Source organism: Nomascus leucogenys, chromosome 3, assembly GCF_006542625.1.
Source record: "Nomascus leucogenys isolate Asia chromosome 3, Asia_NLE_v1, whole genome shotgun sequence".
Lineage (NCBI taxonomy): Eukaryota > Metazoa > Chordata > Mammalia > Primates > Hylobatidae > Nomascus > Nomascus leucogenys.
The window spans coordinates 154,085,804-154,103,751 of NC_044383.1; the positions used below are offsets into that span (position 1 = coordinate 154,085,804).

At 46.8% G+C, this 17,948-nt stretch overlaps 1 protein-coding gene across 1 annotated transcript in view; it reads left to right on the forward strand.

The window, feature by feature from the left end:
* SMOC2 (SPARC related modular calcium binding 2) overlaps positions 1–17,948 on the forward strand; it is a 213,275-nt gene that overhangs the window by 138,478 nt on the left and 56,849 nt on the right. The window contains exon 8 of the mRNA XM_030809981.1: positions 10,294–10,480. Coding sequence (XP_030665841.1) covers positions 10,294–10,480 — 187 coding nt within the window. The remainder of the gene's footprint in view (positions 1–10,293; positions 10,481–17,948) is intronic.

Genomic DNA, 17,948 nt, shown 5'->3' on the forward strand with positions numbered 1-17,948 from the left:
TAACCCAATATCTCCGTAAGTCTCCATATTTTCTTTTAGAGTCTTTATATTTTTAGATTTTATGTTTAGATCTCTAATTTATCTCAAATAAATTTGTGTGTGTGGTGAGTTAGGCTTTTCCATCTTTAATTGTCATGTAGATATCTCACTGTTGTAGAATTATTTGTTGAGAAGGCTTCCTTTTCTTATTGAATTGTTTTGGTGCCTCATATATCAATTGAACATATACATATATTTTTTAATTTACTTATAAACTTTTTTTTCTTTTCCACTCATCTACTTAGCTGTCCTTTTTCCACTAACATCTGGTCTAGATTACTGGTTTTATAATGATTTTCAAGTAAGGTAATATTAGTCCCCCAGTGTTGTTCTTTAGGAAGAAAGCTTTGAATATGTTAGATCCTTCATATTTTCCTATTTGTTTTAGAACCATAATGTCAGTTTCTACTATAGCGCTTCCTAGGATTTTGATAGGAATTATATGGGATCCACCAATCAAACTGGGGGGAATTAAAGCATTTCTGAGTCTGCTCATCCATTAACATGGTACATCTCTTTATTTATGTAGGTGTTCTAATTTTTTCAGCAATGCTTTTAGTTTTCAATGTATCGTACATCTTTGATAAAATTCTTTCTAAGCACTTTTATGTTTTTGATATTATAGCAAATGACATTTAATTTTTTAAATATTCCAATTATTCATTAGCAGTATATAAAAATAGAAGTAGTTTTTGTAGATTGAGCTTGTATCTTGGGACTTTATCATTTTCACTTATTAATTTTAGCAGCTTTTTCTTTGCAAATATAAAAAAGTAGATTATTACTAATCTAAAAGTGAAAGTGTTCAGTCTTTTGTCGTTAAATATGATGTTAGCTGTAGACTTTTTAAAATATGCTTTTTATCAGACAGAGAAGGCTTTTCTCTACACCTAGTCTACCAAGAGTTTTGCTATTTAATTATTGAAGTACTTAATAAAAATGAGCAACTAAATTTACTTGTCTAAAGACTGACAGTTTTGCTATAGCTGAAAACATTTGCATTTAGGGTATAATGCTATTGTAATGTCTAAAATAATTGTTGGTTATGATTTGTAGTATTTTAAATAGTCCCTTCAATTTTGCAAAATGCTTTATCTTTCTTTCTAAATACACTCATATATTCTTCCACTAGCTCCTCCCGCCCACCTTGTGAGACAATTGGACAGGTTTGACTCTGTTGTGAACCCAAAGTATCTGAGACAAGTCTCTGTCAATTTGGAAAGTTTATTTTGCCAAGGGTATAGATGTGCCCATGACATGGCCTCGGGAGGTCCTAACGACACGTGCCCAAGCTGGTTGGGGCACAGCTTGGTTTCATACATGAGACATCAATCAGTATGTGTAAGAGGTACATTGGTTCAGTCCAGAAAGGCGGGACAACTTCTTAAGTAGATATGAGACAAATGGTTGCATTCTTTTGAGTCTCCGATGAGCCTTTCACTGAATATACAACATACATCTGAGAGGAGGATAGAGGAACACTCGCTTCCGCCCTAGTCTGGCTCGTGAAGCAATAGGGTGGAGGAAGCCATCAGATCTGCACCTGTCTCAGGTGAGCTGCTGAGGGATGACTGAGTTCTGTCTGTCCTTGGTCCATGGGAATTTCCTGCAGGCAAACAGTGAGGGAGGTCTGTAGCTTTTTTACCTTTGTAGCCCTCTTATTCAGGAATAAACTGAGAGGCAGGTTTGCCAAACACAGTTCCTGGCTTGACTTCCCTTTGGCTTCGTGACTTTGGGGTCCTGAGGTTTCCTTTCCTTTCACACCGTCTTAGTCTGTTCGGGCTGCCATAACAAAATCCCTTCCACTGGGTGGCTTATAAACAACAGAAATTCATTTCTCACAGCTCTGGAGGCTGGAAGTCCAAGATCCAGGCACTGGCAGATTTGGTGACGGGGTGAGGGGTGGGGGTGATTCATGTTCTGGTTCGTAAACGGTGTCCTCTTGTTTCCTCACATGGTGAAAGGCACAAACCAGATCCCTGGAGCTCCCCCACCTTTTTTTCGTTTTTTTGAGACAGAATCTTGCTCTGTCACCCAGGCTGGAGTGCAGTGGCATGATCTCGGCTCACTGCAACCACTGCCTCACGGGTTCAAGCATTTCTCCTGTCTCGGCCTCCTGAGTAGCTGGGACTACAGGCACACACCACCACACCCGGCTAATTTTTGTATTTTTAGTAGAGACAGGGTTTCACCATATTTGTCAGGCTTGTCTCGAACTCCTGACTTCAGGTGATCCACCCGCCTTGGCCTCCCAAAGTGCTGGGACTACAGGCGTGAGCCACCGCGCCCAGCCGGAGCCCCTTTCTAAAGCCTCATCTCATTCCTGGGGGCTCCAAGGCCCCACCTCCAAATGCCATCAGCTTTGGAGAAAAGATTTCAACACAGGAATTTTGAGGGGGCACAAACATTTGACCAGTGCAGATTCTGTGTGACAAGTGATTCCCAGCATTTACATTACAGGATTGAAGCTGAGTGGCCAGGTTGAGGATGAACTGAGACTTAACCATATTTATTCTCTTGTTTTATTTTCTCCATTTCGTACTATGTAACCTGCCATATTTTTGGAATGACTATTACAGACTTAAATACAAACTCTTTGACTTTTAACACTAAATTTGCTTAACATAGAAGTAAATACTGGCTAGGTGTGTTAGCTCATGCCTGTAATCTCAGAACTTCGGGAGGTCAAGGGTGGATCACTTGAGGCCAGGAGTTCGAGACCAGCCTGGCCAACATCTCTACTAAAAAACAAAAAATTAATTGGGCGTGGTGGCGTGTCCCTGTAGTCTCAGCTACTCTGAAGGCTGAAGCAAGAGAATCACTTGAACCTGGGAGGTGGAGGTTGCAGTGAGCCGAGATCGTGCCACTACACTCCAGCCTGCATGACAGAGCGAGAATGCATCTCAAAAAAAAAAAAAAAAAAAAAAAAAAAAGGAGCAAATAAGAAGATGGGGGTAAACAGAAAATAGCACCTACCAGCCTAAACTAGATGTGAATTAATGTCATTATGATGTTCATTTCTTTAATAGTTAAGGCCCATTAGGGTAATGCGTGGGCACACTGTCAATACTTATAATAATTCCTGAGGAACTGTTAAGGTGTTGGCTGACACTAAATAACAATGTTATGCATTTCTTTAAAAACAAGGTATGTCTGGGGCAGCATAGTGTTCCCAGAGCAGACTGGATGTGGAGAAAAGGGATTCAGAGTTCCCTGACAGTAACAGCAATGACATCCAGTCAACCACGCAGCCGCCAGCAGTGGGCTCAACAGCCCCTAAACAGATCATCAGCAGAGCCGTGTGGCACACTTAGGGCCAAGGGAGGCCTCCAGGCCAGCGCAGCAGCAGAGCTGTGTGGCACACTCAGGGCCAAGGGAGGCCTCCAGGCCGGTGCACAGATAGCTCAGGGAAACATGGAAAAGCTAGAACTGGGCAGAAGGAACCTGTGGGTTCTGTCTCTGTGGCATTAGTTTAGGGAGCAGCCAGCCTGGTGGTGGTCAGATGTGGCATTAGTTTAGGGGGCAGCCGGCCTGGTGGTGGTCAGATGTGGCATTAGTTTAGGGGGCAGCCGGCCTGGTGGTGGTCAGATGTGGCATTAGTTTAGGGAGCAGCCGGCCTGGTGGTGGTCAGATGTGGCATCAGTTTAGGGGGCAGCCGGCCTGGTGGTGGTCAGATGTGGCATTAGTTTAGGGGGCAGCCGGCCTGATGGTGGTCAGATGTGGCATTAGTTTAGGGGGCAGCTGGCCTGGTGGTGGTCAGATGTGGCATTAGTTTAGGGGGCAGCTGGCCTGGTGGTGGTCAGATCGACACTTTCAAGTACTTCTAGTTTTCAAGAGCTTCGCGGGATCCTGTGCCTGCTGGAAGTTGAGCAATAACTCTCCAAATGTTAATGCAAAGCCCCTGAGGGTGTGAGCTTGCCAAAAAACTTAACATCCGCAGCATGTGATTTCTTGAAATATGGCCAAATATGGATATTTCATTTTTAGAATGGATGTGATTTGTTCTTGCTTCCTATGAAAATGCTTTAGGCGTCATCATACTGAGTCAGGTAGACTTCATTTAATGAAATAATTATTTAAGAGTTTTTTTTAATGTTCATAAATGTCTGGCAGCCGCTTGTTATCATCTAAAAACTCCTCTTGGTTGTCAGATTATTTGAATAAACTGTCAGACACATTATAAGTCACAAGCCTCTAATGCTAGTTTGGGAAATGAACTCATATATTTTTAATATACCTTCTACCAACTTTACGAAGGTAGCTTTCTACAAATTAAAAAAAAAGTTGTTACATGGTTATAAAACTTAAAATTTATAGAAGTAAATTGGAATGGGAATCATGTTTCTATAAAACTTAAAGTTTATAGAAGTGAAATTGAAATCATATTTCTATAAAAGTTAGAATTTATAGAAGTAAATTGGAATTGAAATCATGTTTCTATAAAACAGCATTTATAGAAGTAAATTGGAATTGGAATCATGTTGCTAGCCTAATATTTAACGAGAAAATATGGAGGAAGACTGTCTCCAATGTGCTAATTACTTTTCGAGAGTGTGTTCAGGATGGGGCACATGGCCCTCAGGCCAGGGATCTTAGCCACAGACAGCAGCAAGCTGTCAGAGAAGGGAGCACACAGGCAATGCTCATGGAACTAGAAAAGCACAAACCACCCAATAGAACTAGCTCTGAAAGACAGCACCATGCAATCATATTTATACTACAGAATTATTACAGCATTTATACTACAGAATTAATACAGCATTTATACTACAGAATTAATACATTTCCTTATAGGTTCTGAGTACCAGCAGGGTGTCACTGACTCTATGGCAGGGCAGAAACCTTCAGATTGAGGCAAAGCCAAAGGTTTGAGTGAGAATGAACTTAATACACTAAATGGAAGGCTATTCTTTGGTTAAAAATGTTGTAATGTGGGAGAATAATAAATTATACATATTCTATATTGTTAATATAACATATAATTAATATTGTAATAATACTATAATATAATATGTATGTATATATGTGTGTGTTAAAAGTCAGCCTCTTGAATGCCTTCATATCGGAATTGCTTCTATTTGCGTTTTTTTCAGATTATTTTTTCTTTATGCATTAACTCCTCAAAATTTATTATATGAGAAAATGATGTAGTTAAGGGCTTTCTGAATAGGAAAGAAAAGTGACATATTTTCATCTAATATATTAAAGTGGAATATTGCAATAGGAATTTTGTAATCATTCATTGTTACTTTTTTCCTGAATTATTTCCAGAATTTCTAGCTTTATTTTTCTCTATCAGTGGTCATTTTTGGAAGCTTAGCCTACTCCATCTAGAATCAAACATAACTTATACTAATATGATTAGTTTAAAACTTTAAGTTTGGTTCCCTGTCCCCACTTAACAGAGCCAAGTGTCTCGACATTTCCACCTTGGTGTCATGCATCTACCGGTCCCTGTGTGGTCCTCCCAGTGTCTCCACCATGATCCTTGAAGCAGCCTCTCCTTCCCTATTTCCCTAGTTCTCAACCCTTGCCATCCTGCTTCTCTCAATCTTCAGTTTCACTCAGTTCCCTTTTTCCTGTGTTGTTGATGCTTCCTTAGGCCTCACAGGCATCTTTCTAGAGGATCGCGGAGCTCCTCCTCCTTCCTCAGGCCTCACGGGCATCTTTCTAGAGGATCGCGGAGCTCCTCCTCCTTCCTCAGGCCTCACCAGCATCTTTCTAGAGGATCGCCCAGCTCCTCCTCCTTCCTCAGGCCTCACGAGGGGCATCTTTCTAGAGGATCGTGGAGCTCCTCCTCCTTCCTCAGGACTCACGGGCATCTTTCTAGAGGATTGCCCAGCTCCTCCTCCTTCCTCAGGCCTCACGGCATCTTTCTAGAGGATCGCGGAGCTCCTCCTCCTTCCTCAGGCCTCACGAGGGGCATCTTTCTAGAGGATCGCCAGCTCCTCCTCCTTCCTCAGGCCTCACGAGGGGCATCTTTCTAGAGGATCGCCCAGCTCCTCCTCCTTCCTCAGGCCTCACGAGGGCATCTTTCTAGAGGATCGCGGAGCTCCCCTCCTCCCCCCACGGCACTTTCAGATCCGAGCTCCTCCTCCTCCTCAGGCCTCACGAGGGCATCTTTCTAGAGGATCGCCCAGCTCCTCCTCCTTCCTCAGGCCTCACGAGGGCATCTTTCTAGAGGATCGCCCAGCTCCTCCTCCTTCCTCAGGCCTCACGGGCATCTTTCTAGAGGATCGCCGAGCTCCTCCTCCTTCCTCAGGCCTCACGGGCATCTTTCTAGAGGATCGCGGAGCTCCTCCTCCTTCCTCAGGCCTCACGAGGGCATCTTTCTAGAGGATCGTGGAGCTCCTCCTCCTTCCTCAGGCCTCACGAGGGCATCTTTCTAGAGGATCGCGGAGCTCCTCCTCCTTCCTCAGGCCTCACCAGCATCTTCTAGAGGATCGCCGGGCTCCTCCTCCTTCCTCAGGCCTCACGAGGGGCATCTTTCTAGAGGATCGCGGAGCTCCTCCTCCTTCCTCAGGCCTCACGAGGGGCATCTTTCTAGAGGATCGCCCAGCTCCTCCTCCTTCCTCAGGCCTCACGAGGGGCATCTTTCTAGAGATCGCCCAGCTCCTCCTCCTTCCTCAGGCCTCACGGGCATCTTTCTAGAGGATCGCGGAGCTCCTCCTCCTTCCTCAGGCCTCACGAGGGCATCTTTCTAGAGGATCGCCCAGCTCCTCCTCCTTCCTCAGCCTCACGGGCATCTTCTAGAGGATCGCGGAGCTCCTCCTCCTTCCTCAGGCCTCACGAGGGGCATCTTTCTAGAGGATCGCCCAGCTCCTCCTCCTTCCTCAGGCCTCACGAGGGCATCTTCTAGAGGACCCTCCCCTCGCCCGGCCTCCCCCCTCCCCCCCCCCCCTCCACCCTCCCCTCCTCAGGCCTCACGGGGCATCTTTCTAGAGGATCGCGGTCCTCCTCCTTCCTCAGGCCTCACCGGCATCTTTCTAGAGGATCGCCGGGCTCCTCCTCCTTCCTCAGGCCTCACGAGGGGCATCTTTCTAGAGGATCGCCCAGCTCCTCCTCCTTGGGTTCCTTCCTGGAGTCACGGCCCCGTGCGGCTCCCCAAGATGAAAATCTCCTGTGCTGTGATGACACAGGACCTGTCATGTGCGAATTCACCCCTCCTCGTTCCCTCTACCAGCGTAATTAAGTCCTTTATAGAATAAGGACTTGTCTCCTGCCAGAGAGAGAACCACCCCAAGCAGCTCTGCCTGCAGAACGCTGCATTCTGGGATGCCCCAGTGGGGAGGTGACAGTCACATGTGGAAATTATGTTCTGTAGCCTTCTCTTCCCAAGGGCCATCATCAGTTTGCTTAAAGATCTGCCTCCATTGTGGCCCTTACTAAAAGAAAATGGAATTGCATTTCTCCAGTGAGTCTGAATTTCCCACATGGAGCCAGGTTTATCAGATAAAATTGCATGGGTTAACAGCCTTCATAAACCACGATGTTTATGTAAACAAACACGAAGTTTCTTCTGACTCTGCTATAATATCTTTAATATTTTATATCATGCTCATCAAATTTTAAGAGGTTGACTTAATCCATCTTATTTTGCTTATGATATGCTTTCAAATATCACATAAAATCCTCAAGAGACACGTTTCAAGAATTTTTGAGAACGATTTCTATAGATGCAGTATGTCCCTGGATAAAGTGCAGAAAGTATCTCGTATCTGGATCATCAAACCATGAATTCTGTGCACTAATAACATTTCTGAAGAAGCGCCACGGCAGTGCCGAGCCTTCCAGGGTGCTGCTGGAGAGGCATGAGCAAGCGCCATGTGAACACAGCAGTGATGAGTTTCCTGGGTGCCGCTGAAGAGGCATGAACAAGCGCCACGTGAACATGGCAGTGCTGAGTTTCCTGGGTGCTGCTGGAGAGGAATGAACAGGTGCCACGTGAACACGGCAGTGCTGAGTTTCCTGGGTGCTGCTGGAGAGGCAGTTTCCGCCATCCTCAGCTGCTGCTCTCCAGAGGCACCGTTCCATTGAGTGATGCACCAAGTGCTCTGAGGATTTCTGCAAAGCAACAACCTCCAGAAACATTTAGCGCAACCCCTGCTGTTTTCAGTTTCTTCCATGACCTGAAGTAACTTACTGAGCAATTCAGAAAGAAATGCAAATCATTGTCCTTTTTATTTCTTACCAGTTTCCTCGTTATCTTTGGGGCAAAAGCCTCCTTACTATAACCCAGAGGGGGGTTTTATTTTTGCACCTGTGCATTTGCTGAGCAAAACCTGGAGCCCATAAAAAAGTACAGAACTTATAAGACACAATCATATGAAATTTCAGTCATTGACAAATTTCTTTCTGCTTCTTCTCTTGTTCATTAAACTGATTTTGAGCACCTACTGTGAGGTTTGAATGATCATGAGTTCTGGGCTTATTCTAAAAAATGTTGATAAGAGCATTGTCATCGTGAAGTCATCGTGAAGACACGATGACTTCACTTTAATGTTTATCATCCACTCTTTCAAGTGGCTGAGTACAGCGTATGAGGTCACCAGGGGAGAATGATTGTTAGTCACTTTGGAATAGAAATATAGGGGAGAGTCTAAAAAGTAACATTTGTTTTTACATTCTTGCAGTGAAGACACAAAACTTACATGCTTTTACAAAGTCTAATAGCAACATTTGGTAATATGGTCAGTAATGGACTAATCATAAAATTACATATCTGATTATCCTCAGATGTTAAAGAGTTGCTAGATATGCTAAAATCAGGGTGGTTTCCATTAATACCGTCACAATCATTTATTATCGCAAAAGAAATTTATTGAGTGCCTACTATAAGCCAGGCATCCTTTTAGCATTGGAAAAATTATGCAACAGCTAACATTTGTCGAACTGTGTCAATATGCCACACTGCACCTATAATCGCTTTTAATCCCCAGAACAATCCTTTCTGCTGGGCTGTGATGTGGACGCACCACACCAGCTGTGGCGGTGCTGAGCAGCTCTTATCAGCTTCCTAATGTGTCCCACCTGTCTGATATCACCTTTAGGGTCATAAAAGCTCTATAAACTATACACTGTAGTTAATCAGCTTCAAAGCAGGCTTAAAGCACCATTTGTAGAAAATCACTTCCAATTGCAGAGATTCGTGACATCCCAGCCCGAGCTTCCTTCAGGCTGAGCAGAGAGGCTGCCCCTGCCGCTCCACTTGCGGGTTCCTGCTGCAGCCACCAATAGGTCACATGGTCTTTCATTCCTAGATGCTACCGCTCTCCCCCCAGGTGAGGGCCAGTCAGGAGGGGGTTGCCAGCACGCACTCATTCTCAGTATTCCTGGCTTAACTATTTGGGGCAGAAGATGGATGTCAGACATACATGTCTAAACACAAGGAGAAACTGAGTTTATTAACAAAAAGAGACCAACCTTTGCACATGGCAATGTGAGGTCCTAGAATTTTTGTCATTGTTTTATTTGCATGTGAGTGAGTGTCAGTATTCATGTAGCACAATGCCTGGTGCACATGCTGAGTATGAATACCTCTCATTATTCTTTACCAGTTTTCAGTAACAAAACTTGTTTTGGAAAGAGTGCAGTGGAAATTTTCACGATTTGGGGCTGAACAACTTTTAGATAGCGTGCACCTCTTCTGCTTAGATTTCACCTAAGTCAGACCTTGGGGAGGCCCCAGGTGAGAAAGTGGATTTTCTTCCAAGTCACCCTCTCGTTTGGGGGTGGGGGGTGGACGATGAACTGCATGTTGAGAATGAGGGCAGAGGGGTCACACAGGGAGCCTCGGAGTCTAAACACGACCTTGCCCTGGGGCCCGCTCTGAGGAGTCTCCAGCCTCAATGACAGGTGGCTCGGAGCAGCGAGTGGAGAAGACTTCCAGCCACAGGGCTGGTTCTGCCTCGTCACATTCAGGAGTCCTGTGGGCATCAGATCTGCTCCTGGATCTCCTCTCCCAGGCGACTGCCCATGCTGACTTGTGAGCTATGCTGCGTGTTGAGCAGGAATGTCCATCGCTGTGGGGATGCTGTTGACAGATCCGTGATCACAGCAGCATGCCAGGCTGCGGGAAGTGGAGCCGTGTGAGGTTCCACCTCTCCCGCTGTGCCCCCCACGCTGGCAGGCCCTCCTGCTCCTGGGGTGAAGGACCACATCGTTCTTGGCAGTTCTCTGTGGCCTCCCAGGAGCTCTGCATGTGGGACGGCGTCCCTGGATCCTGCTCACCTTTTGCCTTCTTCTTCCCCGTAGTGTCATCCTGTGACCAAGAGCACCAGTCTGCCCTGGAGGAAGCCAAGCAGCCCAAGAACGACAATGTGGTGATCCCCGAGTGTGCGCACGGCGGCCTCTACAAGCCAGTGCAGTGCCACCCCTCCACGGGGTACTGCTGGTGCGTCTTGGTGGACACGGGGCGCCCCATTCCCGGCACATCCACAAGGTAAATAGGGCGCACCCACCCCCCCGGGACCATGGGAGGCTTTGGGGCGTGGAAGCCAGGAAAGCAGAACCCCCACTCCCGCGACACACACCCACACTCACACACACACACTCATACCCACACACACTCCCCCCACACACACAATCTCACACACTCTCATACACACTCATACCCACACCCCCATACACACACTCATACCCACACTCACACACTGCCCCCACACTCTCACATTCTCACACATACCCACACACACACTCCCCCCACACACACTCCAACACACACACATACACACCCACACTCACACCCACACTCATACAGTACCCCCAAACACCCACACACACTCCCCCATGCACAATCTCTCACACACTCATACCCACACTCACACTCCCCTACATGCTCTCTCACACACACTCACACACTCCCCAGACACCTTCACACACACCCACCCACACTCACTCACACTAACACCCACACTCATACAAATCCCCCAAACACCCACACTCACACCCCACACCCACACTCACACACTCACACACCCACACTTATACAATCCCCCAAACACCCACACTCTCACACACACCCACATTCACACACACTCTCACACACATACCCACACTCACACCCCCACACACACTCCCACACATACCCACACTCACATACTCCCCCAAATACCCACACTCACACACACAACCACACTCATACAATCCCCTGAAACATCCACACCCACACACACCCACAGTCACACACACTCACACAAACTCATACCCACACTCACACATTCCCCCCCACACACGGCCCTGACACCCACAGTCACACACACTCTCATACACACTCACACTCACCCACACTAACCCCCGACACATCCCCACACTCACACCCACTCACACACTCCCCCCACACACTCATACACACCCACAGTCATCCACACTCACACACACCCCAACACACTCCCACACTCACACACTCCTCTCCCACACACACCCATACTCACACTCACACATCCACACTCTCACATACTCTCCCCACACACACACAGTCTTTCCATCAGCTGTGGGTGTTACACCTCCTCACCTGGATGGTCTGGGACTCCAAGTGGCGATCGCCCAATGCTGGGTGATCCTCTGCTCTTGTGCATGAGCTGCCTGTAAAAGCCAGTGGCTTGGCCGGGCGCGGCGGCTCACGCCTGTAATCCCAGAACCGTGGGAGGCCAAGGTGGGTGGATCGCCTGAGGTCAAGAGTTCAAGACCAGCCTGGACAACATAGTGAAACCCCGTCACTAGTAAAAATACAAAAAATTAGCTGGGCATGGTGGTAGGTGCCTGTAATCCCAGCTACTCAGGAGACTGAGGCAGGAGAATCGCTTGAATCCGGGAGGCAGAGGTTGCAGTGAGCCAAGATCACGCCATTGCACTCCAGCCTGGGCGACAAGAGCGAAACTCCACCTAAAAAAAAAAAAGTAGCTTCAGCTGTTGGAAACTGGAAACTGGAGGAAACCGTTTCTTTGATGGCCTCCAAAAGCGCCCGAGTGGCAGCTGGAAAGCAGCAGTAGCTTCGCCTTCACAGGCAGGGCCAGCTCTTCTGCCCCACTCACGCCGGACGGAATCTGAAAAGTGGCTCTGGGGCCCAGTGCCAGGGTGGAAACGCGAATGGCATCAAATACCAGTGGCAGCTTCCTTCTGCTCCTGGTTTTGGGAAAGGGAGCTCAGCATTTCATAAGCCGAAAGAATTGATTGTCCAAGATGGCTTTTTATGGTATTCATGTATGTGTGCCCCGAATTTATCACTTTTAGAAAAAGGGAGACTGTGCTAAAGACAAGGGCAATGAAAGTTATTCGAGGGTCTGAAATACAAAAACAACTTGTTCACTCGAGTTTTGTGTGAGTTGGAGCAATGGGAGGGATTTCACAGTAGCACCTGAAGAACAAGAGCTGTGTGTTCATGGAAATTGTTTAACCGTGAGTAGAAATGGTTTTGCAGCTCTTTGTAACATGAATTTGACTTCGATTTGTCCTAGATTTATATAAAAATAGTTTTAAAGTATATGAAAATATTATCTCTTAAATGTTATCAAATGTAGCCACTGATGTCACCTTTAATGCTTAGGCATGAGCATTTGGACGCTTCCTAAATTGTTCTCCAAATTTGTCAGGTGTCACCAGTAGATATTTGTGGGGGAAACTGTAGTTTCCGGGGGCTCAAGCCAACTAATGCCTGTTTCACTAAGATCGGGTCCACCCATCACCATCTGGCCCGGTGGGAGTCCTGCTTTGGGGAGTGTGATGACGCTGGGGCATGAGTGCTGCCCCTTCCTGGCCAGTGCTCCGCCGTCCGACCGCCCTGGCTGACCGCCTGCTCTCGACACCCCACTCAGCCGACACTGCACAGGGGTGCTGAGGCCAGTGGCTGAGGCTTGGCTTCTGCGGGGCTGATGTGGGGGATTGGTTCAAACCCATGTGCTGTGCAGGGCTTGAAGAGAACATAAACCTTTTCAAGGTTTTGGTATGAGAATTATTATTTTTTTAGTTTCTGTGACTAGGTATATAGGGAATACTGTTTTCTAAGAAACCTTTCTTGGAAGCAGTGTTTCTGCGTATCTTACAGCTCTGGCTGGTTTACTGTGCATATAAGTTGGGGCAGCCCCAGCCCCCAGTGAGGCCCCTGTAGCAGAGGTGGAGACCTCTGGCAGACGCTGTTTTACACATGCCAATGACAATCTTTAAGCTGTCAAACCCAGAGCTCCTCAAACTGGCTCTGAAATTATGAGATCAGCATTTACAACGTTGTTCCTGAAGAACCTGCCAACGTCCAATATTGTGATAAGCTAGAAACACAATAACCCCTCTCTTCCCGTCCATCGATGCTGGTTTCATTCTGCCTGGGCTTCATCCCGCTTTCACAGCAGAAAGAAAAGTCTCTGGCTCTCCTATTTCTGCTACAGAAGGGGGCAGCTCCGTCTTTTTGGAGTTTCAGAAAGAACATGAAATTAAACAAATGGAGACAGCTCCTTAGATTCTGCATGTAATTTTACCTTTATCATTCATTCATTCATTCATTCAGCACAAATACTGATTATCAACAACATTCAAACCCTCTTCCAGGGACTGAGGAAATAGCGTTAAATAAGAGAGGAGAGGCCCCACCTCTCCTACGGTTTACACTCTGCCAGGGGGGTGTCAGACCCAGAACTGCTGTCCCTTGCTGCCAACAGAAAGCCCTCAAATTTACCTAGTCTCAAAATGTACTTCTCACTCGACTCTGTGGAGACAGGGAAGTTCTGGATGATTTCAGCGGTTCAAAGACGTAATTGTTATAAGTTGTTGGTGGGGGCAGTTGTTGTTTTGGTCTGTGCCGCCATCTTCCTCTTCCTGGTGTGCTTTGTGGCTTATTCATGTCATAGCTGTTAGGGCATCACAGTGATAATGTATTTTTGAGAAAGAAAGATTTTTTCTTTTTGTCAGCAGAGAAAACCCTTCCCCACCCACCTGCGGTGGTTTCCCCTCACCCTAATTGGCCGGAATATCACTGAACGCCCAGACCCAGACCTGCCTTGGGCTGGGGAGAAAAGGGGAAGGGACCTGTTGTGGTTCCTTTTTCAGCACCCAGGGCAGGACTGAGATTACCCCCTTGGCACCCACCCACATGGAGCAGGGTCTGTGGCTAAGAAAGTCTTGGTTTTGTTACAAAAGTGGAAGGGGAGGCAGCCTGCAGGGTCTGGTTCCTCATGCAAACAGCTAGACAGGTGGTGGACACAAAGATGGTAGAGGTGGTGGGGCAAGACCAGGGCTGGGCCCAGTGAGGGCAGGTCAGGGTGCTGGCACAGGCCTCTCTGGGGTGGAGATGCTGGAGGTAGTTGTAGCCACAGTGGCTAGGGAGGGTTGTTTCAGGCAGAGGGCAGGGAGTGCAGAGTCCTGGGAGAGATGAGTCTGGTGTGTTTGAATGGGGATTGACAGGGTTTGGCTCTGTCCCCACCCAAATCTCATCTTGAATTGTAATTTCCATAATCCCCACGTGTTGCAGGAGGGACCTACCCTGTGGGAAGTGATTGGATGGTGGGGGTGGTTTCCTCCTTGCTGTTCTCGTGGTAGTGAGTGAGTTATCATGAGATCCGATGGTTTTATAAGTGTCTGACATTTCCCTTGCTTGCATTCACTCCATCCTGCCGCTCTGTGAAGAGGTGCCTGCTTCTCCTTTGCTTTCTGCCATGACTGTAATTTTCCTGAGGCCTCCCCAACCATGCCAAACTGTGAGTCAATTAAACCACTTTTTTTTTTTTTTTTTTAGAAATTACCATGTCTCAGGTATTTCTTCACAGCAGCATGAGAACAGATTAATACTGGGGGTGTCATAGGGGAGGGGCAGATGGGGAGCAGCTAGAGAGCTGGTGGAAGCCAGGGAACAGAGTGGGCCCACTCACAATGGGGTTGGAACATCTGTCACATCCCAGCTCCCCTAGGAAGCTGCTGGGATAGTTTAGCAGAGGAATGATACAATCTCTCAACAATCCTGAAAAATACTCACATTTATTCATTCACCTTTTATTCAATAAACATGTGAATGCCCTCAATGTTCCAGGCATTGTACTGGGAGCTGGGGATACACCAGTGAACAAAACAGGTGCAAACCATGCTTCCACGGAGCCTGCATGCTAATGGGAGGATGCAGATAATAAGCCAAACACATCACACTTAGCAGACATGAGTAAACATGTGGCTTAGCAGACATGGGTAAACATGTGGTATAATGTCAAATGCTCTGGAGGAAAAAAAAACCCAATAATCTATAAGAGGGACTTGGGATGGGGCACAGCTTGAAGGAAATGGCAGGGGCAACTCCCTGAAATGCTGACATCAGAGTCAAGACCTTAAGAAGTTGGTGGTGGAGCAAGGAAGCCTGTAGAAGGCCAGCCCGGTCAGAGGTGGTGAATGCCACTGAGGGCCCAGCCCCAGAACCCAGTGCAGTTTTTATCTAAAGGTGGGGTGTATCAGGAAGCTTTTGGTTTCATGTAGTGAGATGAGAAACTGATGAATAAATATAAATGGCCAGAGATGGTATGATCTCCCTGAGAGGCACAGCAGTGGAGCAGGCTCAGCCTCAGTTGAGGCTGTCATTTGTCAATGTGGCTGAGGAAATTCCCTCTCCCAAATCTGCCCTGACACCCTCATTCTGTTTTCTTGGCCATTAGGCAGGTTCCCCTCTTGGTCACAGGATGGCTACAACAGATCTGGACATCTCATCCAGATGCCACAGTGCTCAGAGGACACAGGAGCCCATCTCTTTGTTTCTTTGGAGCCAAAAATACCTTCCCTAGAATTCTGCTAGCAAATTTAATTCATGAAACATTGGTCAGAATTAGATCATATGCCCATGGCTAAACCCACTGCTGGCAAGAAAAATTGAGTTGGTTTAAACCGGTTTGAATTGATCACCTAGGGAGACATGGGTACTGGGCACCAGGCAAAATAATCAGTATTAGGCAGTGTATGATAAGCCACAGCCAGCTTCACCATTCCTCATCTCCCAGTGATCCTGCCATTATTGAGTAACCAGGTCGCATTTCTATTTAAATGCCCTCTGTTCCATCAGTGCAATTTTCTTATTAATTTTCTGAAATAAGCAGCCCCAGGGAGATACTTTATAGTTTTGATTTATACCTGGGTTGGCAGTTAAAGTGTTTGTTTTCTTTAATCATCCTCTACATTTCCTGATGGGGAAGACACATTTAATAATCCAATAAGAGTAAGAACCTATAAACATAAAACCCATCGTCTTTAATATGTGACCTCTCTTATCCTCACGTCACCATGCAAGAGAATTAAAAGCCATTAGTTTTGTGGCGGACTCATCCCAAGGACCACAGACACATGCCACTCTGCCCAGACGAGGCAGGGGCAGCTTGCTCTGGTGCAGTTTCTAGTTGGAACCATCACTTTGAAGGAGATATGAGGAGGGGCAGAGGCTTCAGCCCTTCCTAGTGCCACTGAATTTTGTGTCAAACTTGGCATCTTCATCATTGTTTGCAGATCCCGGAGGGAGGGGTCCAGGCACCTGTCATGAGTGCAGGCCCCCATGAATGGTAGAGTCCAGGTGGGAGCCAAGGGGCAAGTCTCCCCTCAGCCACTAACAGTAGTGAGGAGAGAGTGGGAAGGAGCTGTCGGACTGAGCTGAGTCAGGCTGATGGCCAGATTCTGCATTCGTGCCCAGAACAGAGAGGCTGATGAAGCCTTTGTCTGTCTGCCATCCAACTGCTGGCTGTTCCTACCTCACATCTGGGCAGCCTCTGTTCCCCGACCCCAGAGCATGTCTCTCAGTGAGGTGTGTAGCCTCTGTTCCCCAACCCCGGAGCGTGTCTTTCAGTGGGGTGTGCAGGGGGTCGTGTGGGCATGGGACTGCGTTTCTCCCTGGTAGAGAGCCTGGTATCTGATGGGCAATGAGAGAAGAGACGTTTATGTTTTTCCTTGTACAAATAAGTTAAAATAAACCTATTGAAAAGAATGGTGATGGATGACAAAGCTGAAATTAATGGACTTATTTCTCCTCTTTCTCCTCTCCTGAGATTGTCAATTCTGCAAGTCATGGGCATTTCACACTACTCATTAAAAGAAGCAGAATACTGTCACTTAAATATATATTTTTTATATTAACATCAATGATAAGATTTGCAACATACCTCTATCCCAAATTTGGAACAAAACCGAAATGCCCACCCAGGGTGGCTGGCTTCCTGATTGCTTTGAAGCTAGGAGATTTGGAATGAGGGTAAGAAATGATCTAGTCTTGTGCCACCCATGTGAAGGATACAAGTACTGATCCTGAAGGGCTTCAGGGGCACAACAGAGTTCATGTTAACACTTCCTGTTTCTAACACTACAGAGCAGTCCAGGGCTCCAAGGAGGTGTGCCCTCTGAAACTCTGAGAAGCAAGATGGCCCCTAAGGGCTGGAACTCTATCCTCAGAGTCTACGTCATTCATTCCGAGCTGGAACATTCACCTGGCTTTTTGCAACTCACCCTTCATAAGCCCTCGGGTAGGAAGGGTCCATTCTAATGTAGGTCTCAATTCAGCCCCCAAGACATTGACCCAGAGCTTGAAGTGAAGATCTTTCAGCCCTGAGAGTGCCGTAGTTCTACAAATTTAACATGCATAAGTAAAAATAAGAGCTTACTAATCCCTCAGGAAGCCAGCTTCCTGTGCACATCATCTCTGGCTGAATGTTTTACTTCTCACCTGCCAGCTGCATTAGGAGACACCTGGCTGGGTAACAGGTCCTTTACTGAGTTCACCTTTCCTGTGACCTCTTGGGGCTGACCCCCACCCCCACATTTTCAAAGAATATGAGTTAATGGCTTTTGGTTAGAATGTGATAGCTTAACTGTTTGCCAGAGTGTGTCAGAGACTTTAATTTCAAAAACAATGTTTCAAAAAGATATATTAAGTTTGTGTGACTGGGGTGGCAGGTTTTCTGGTATCA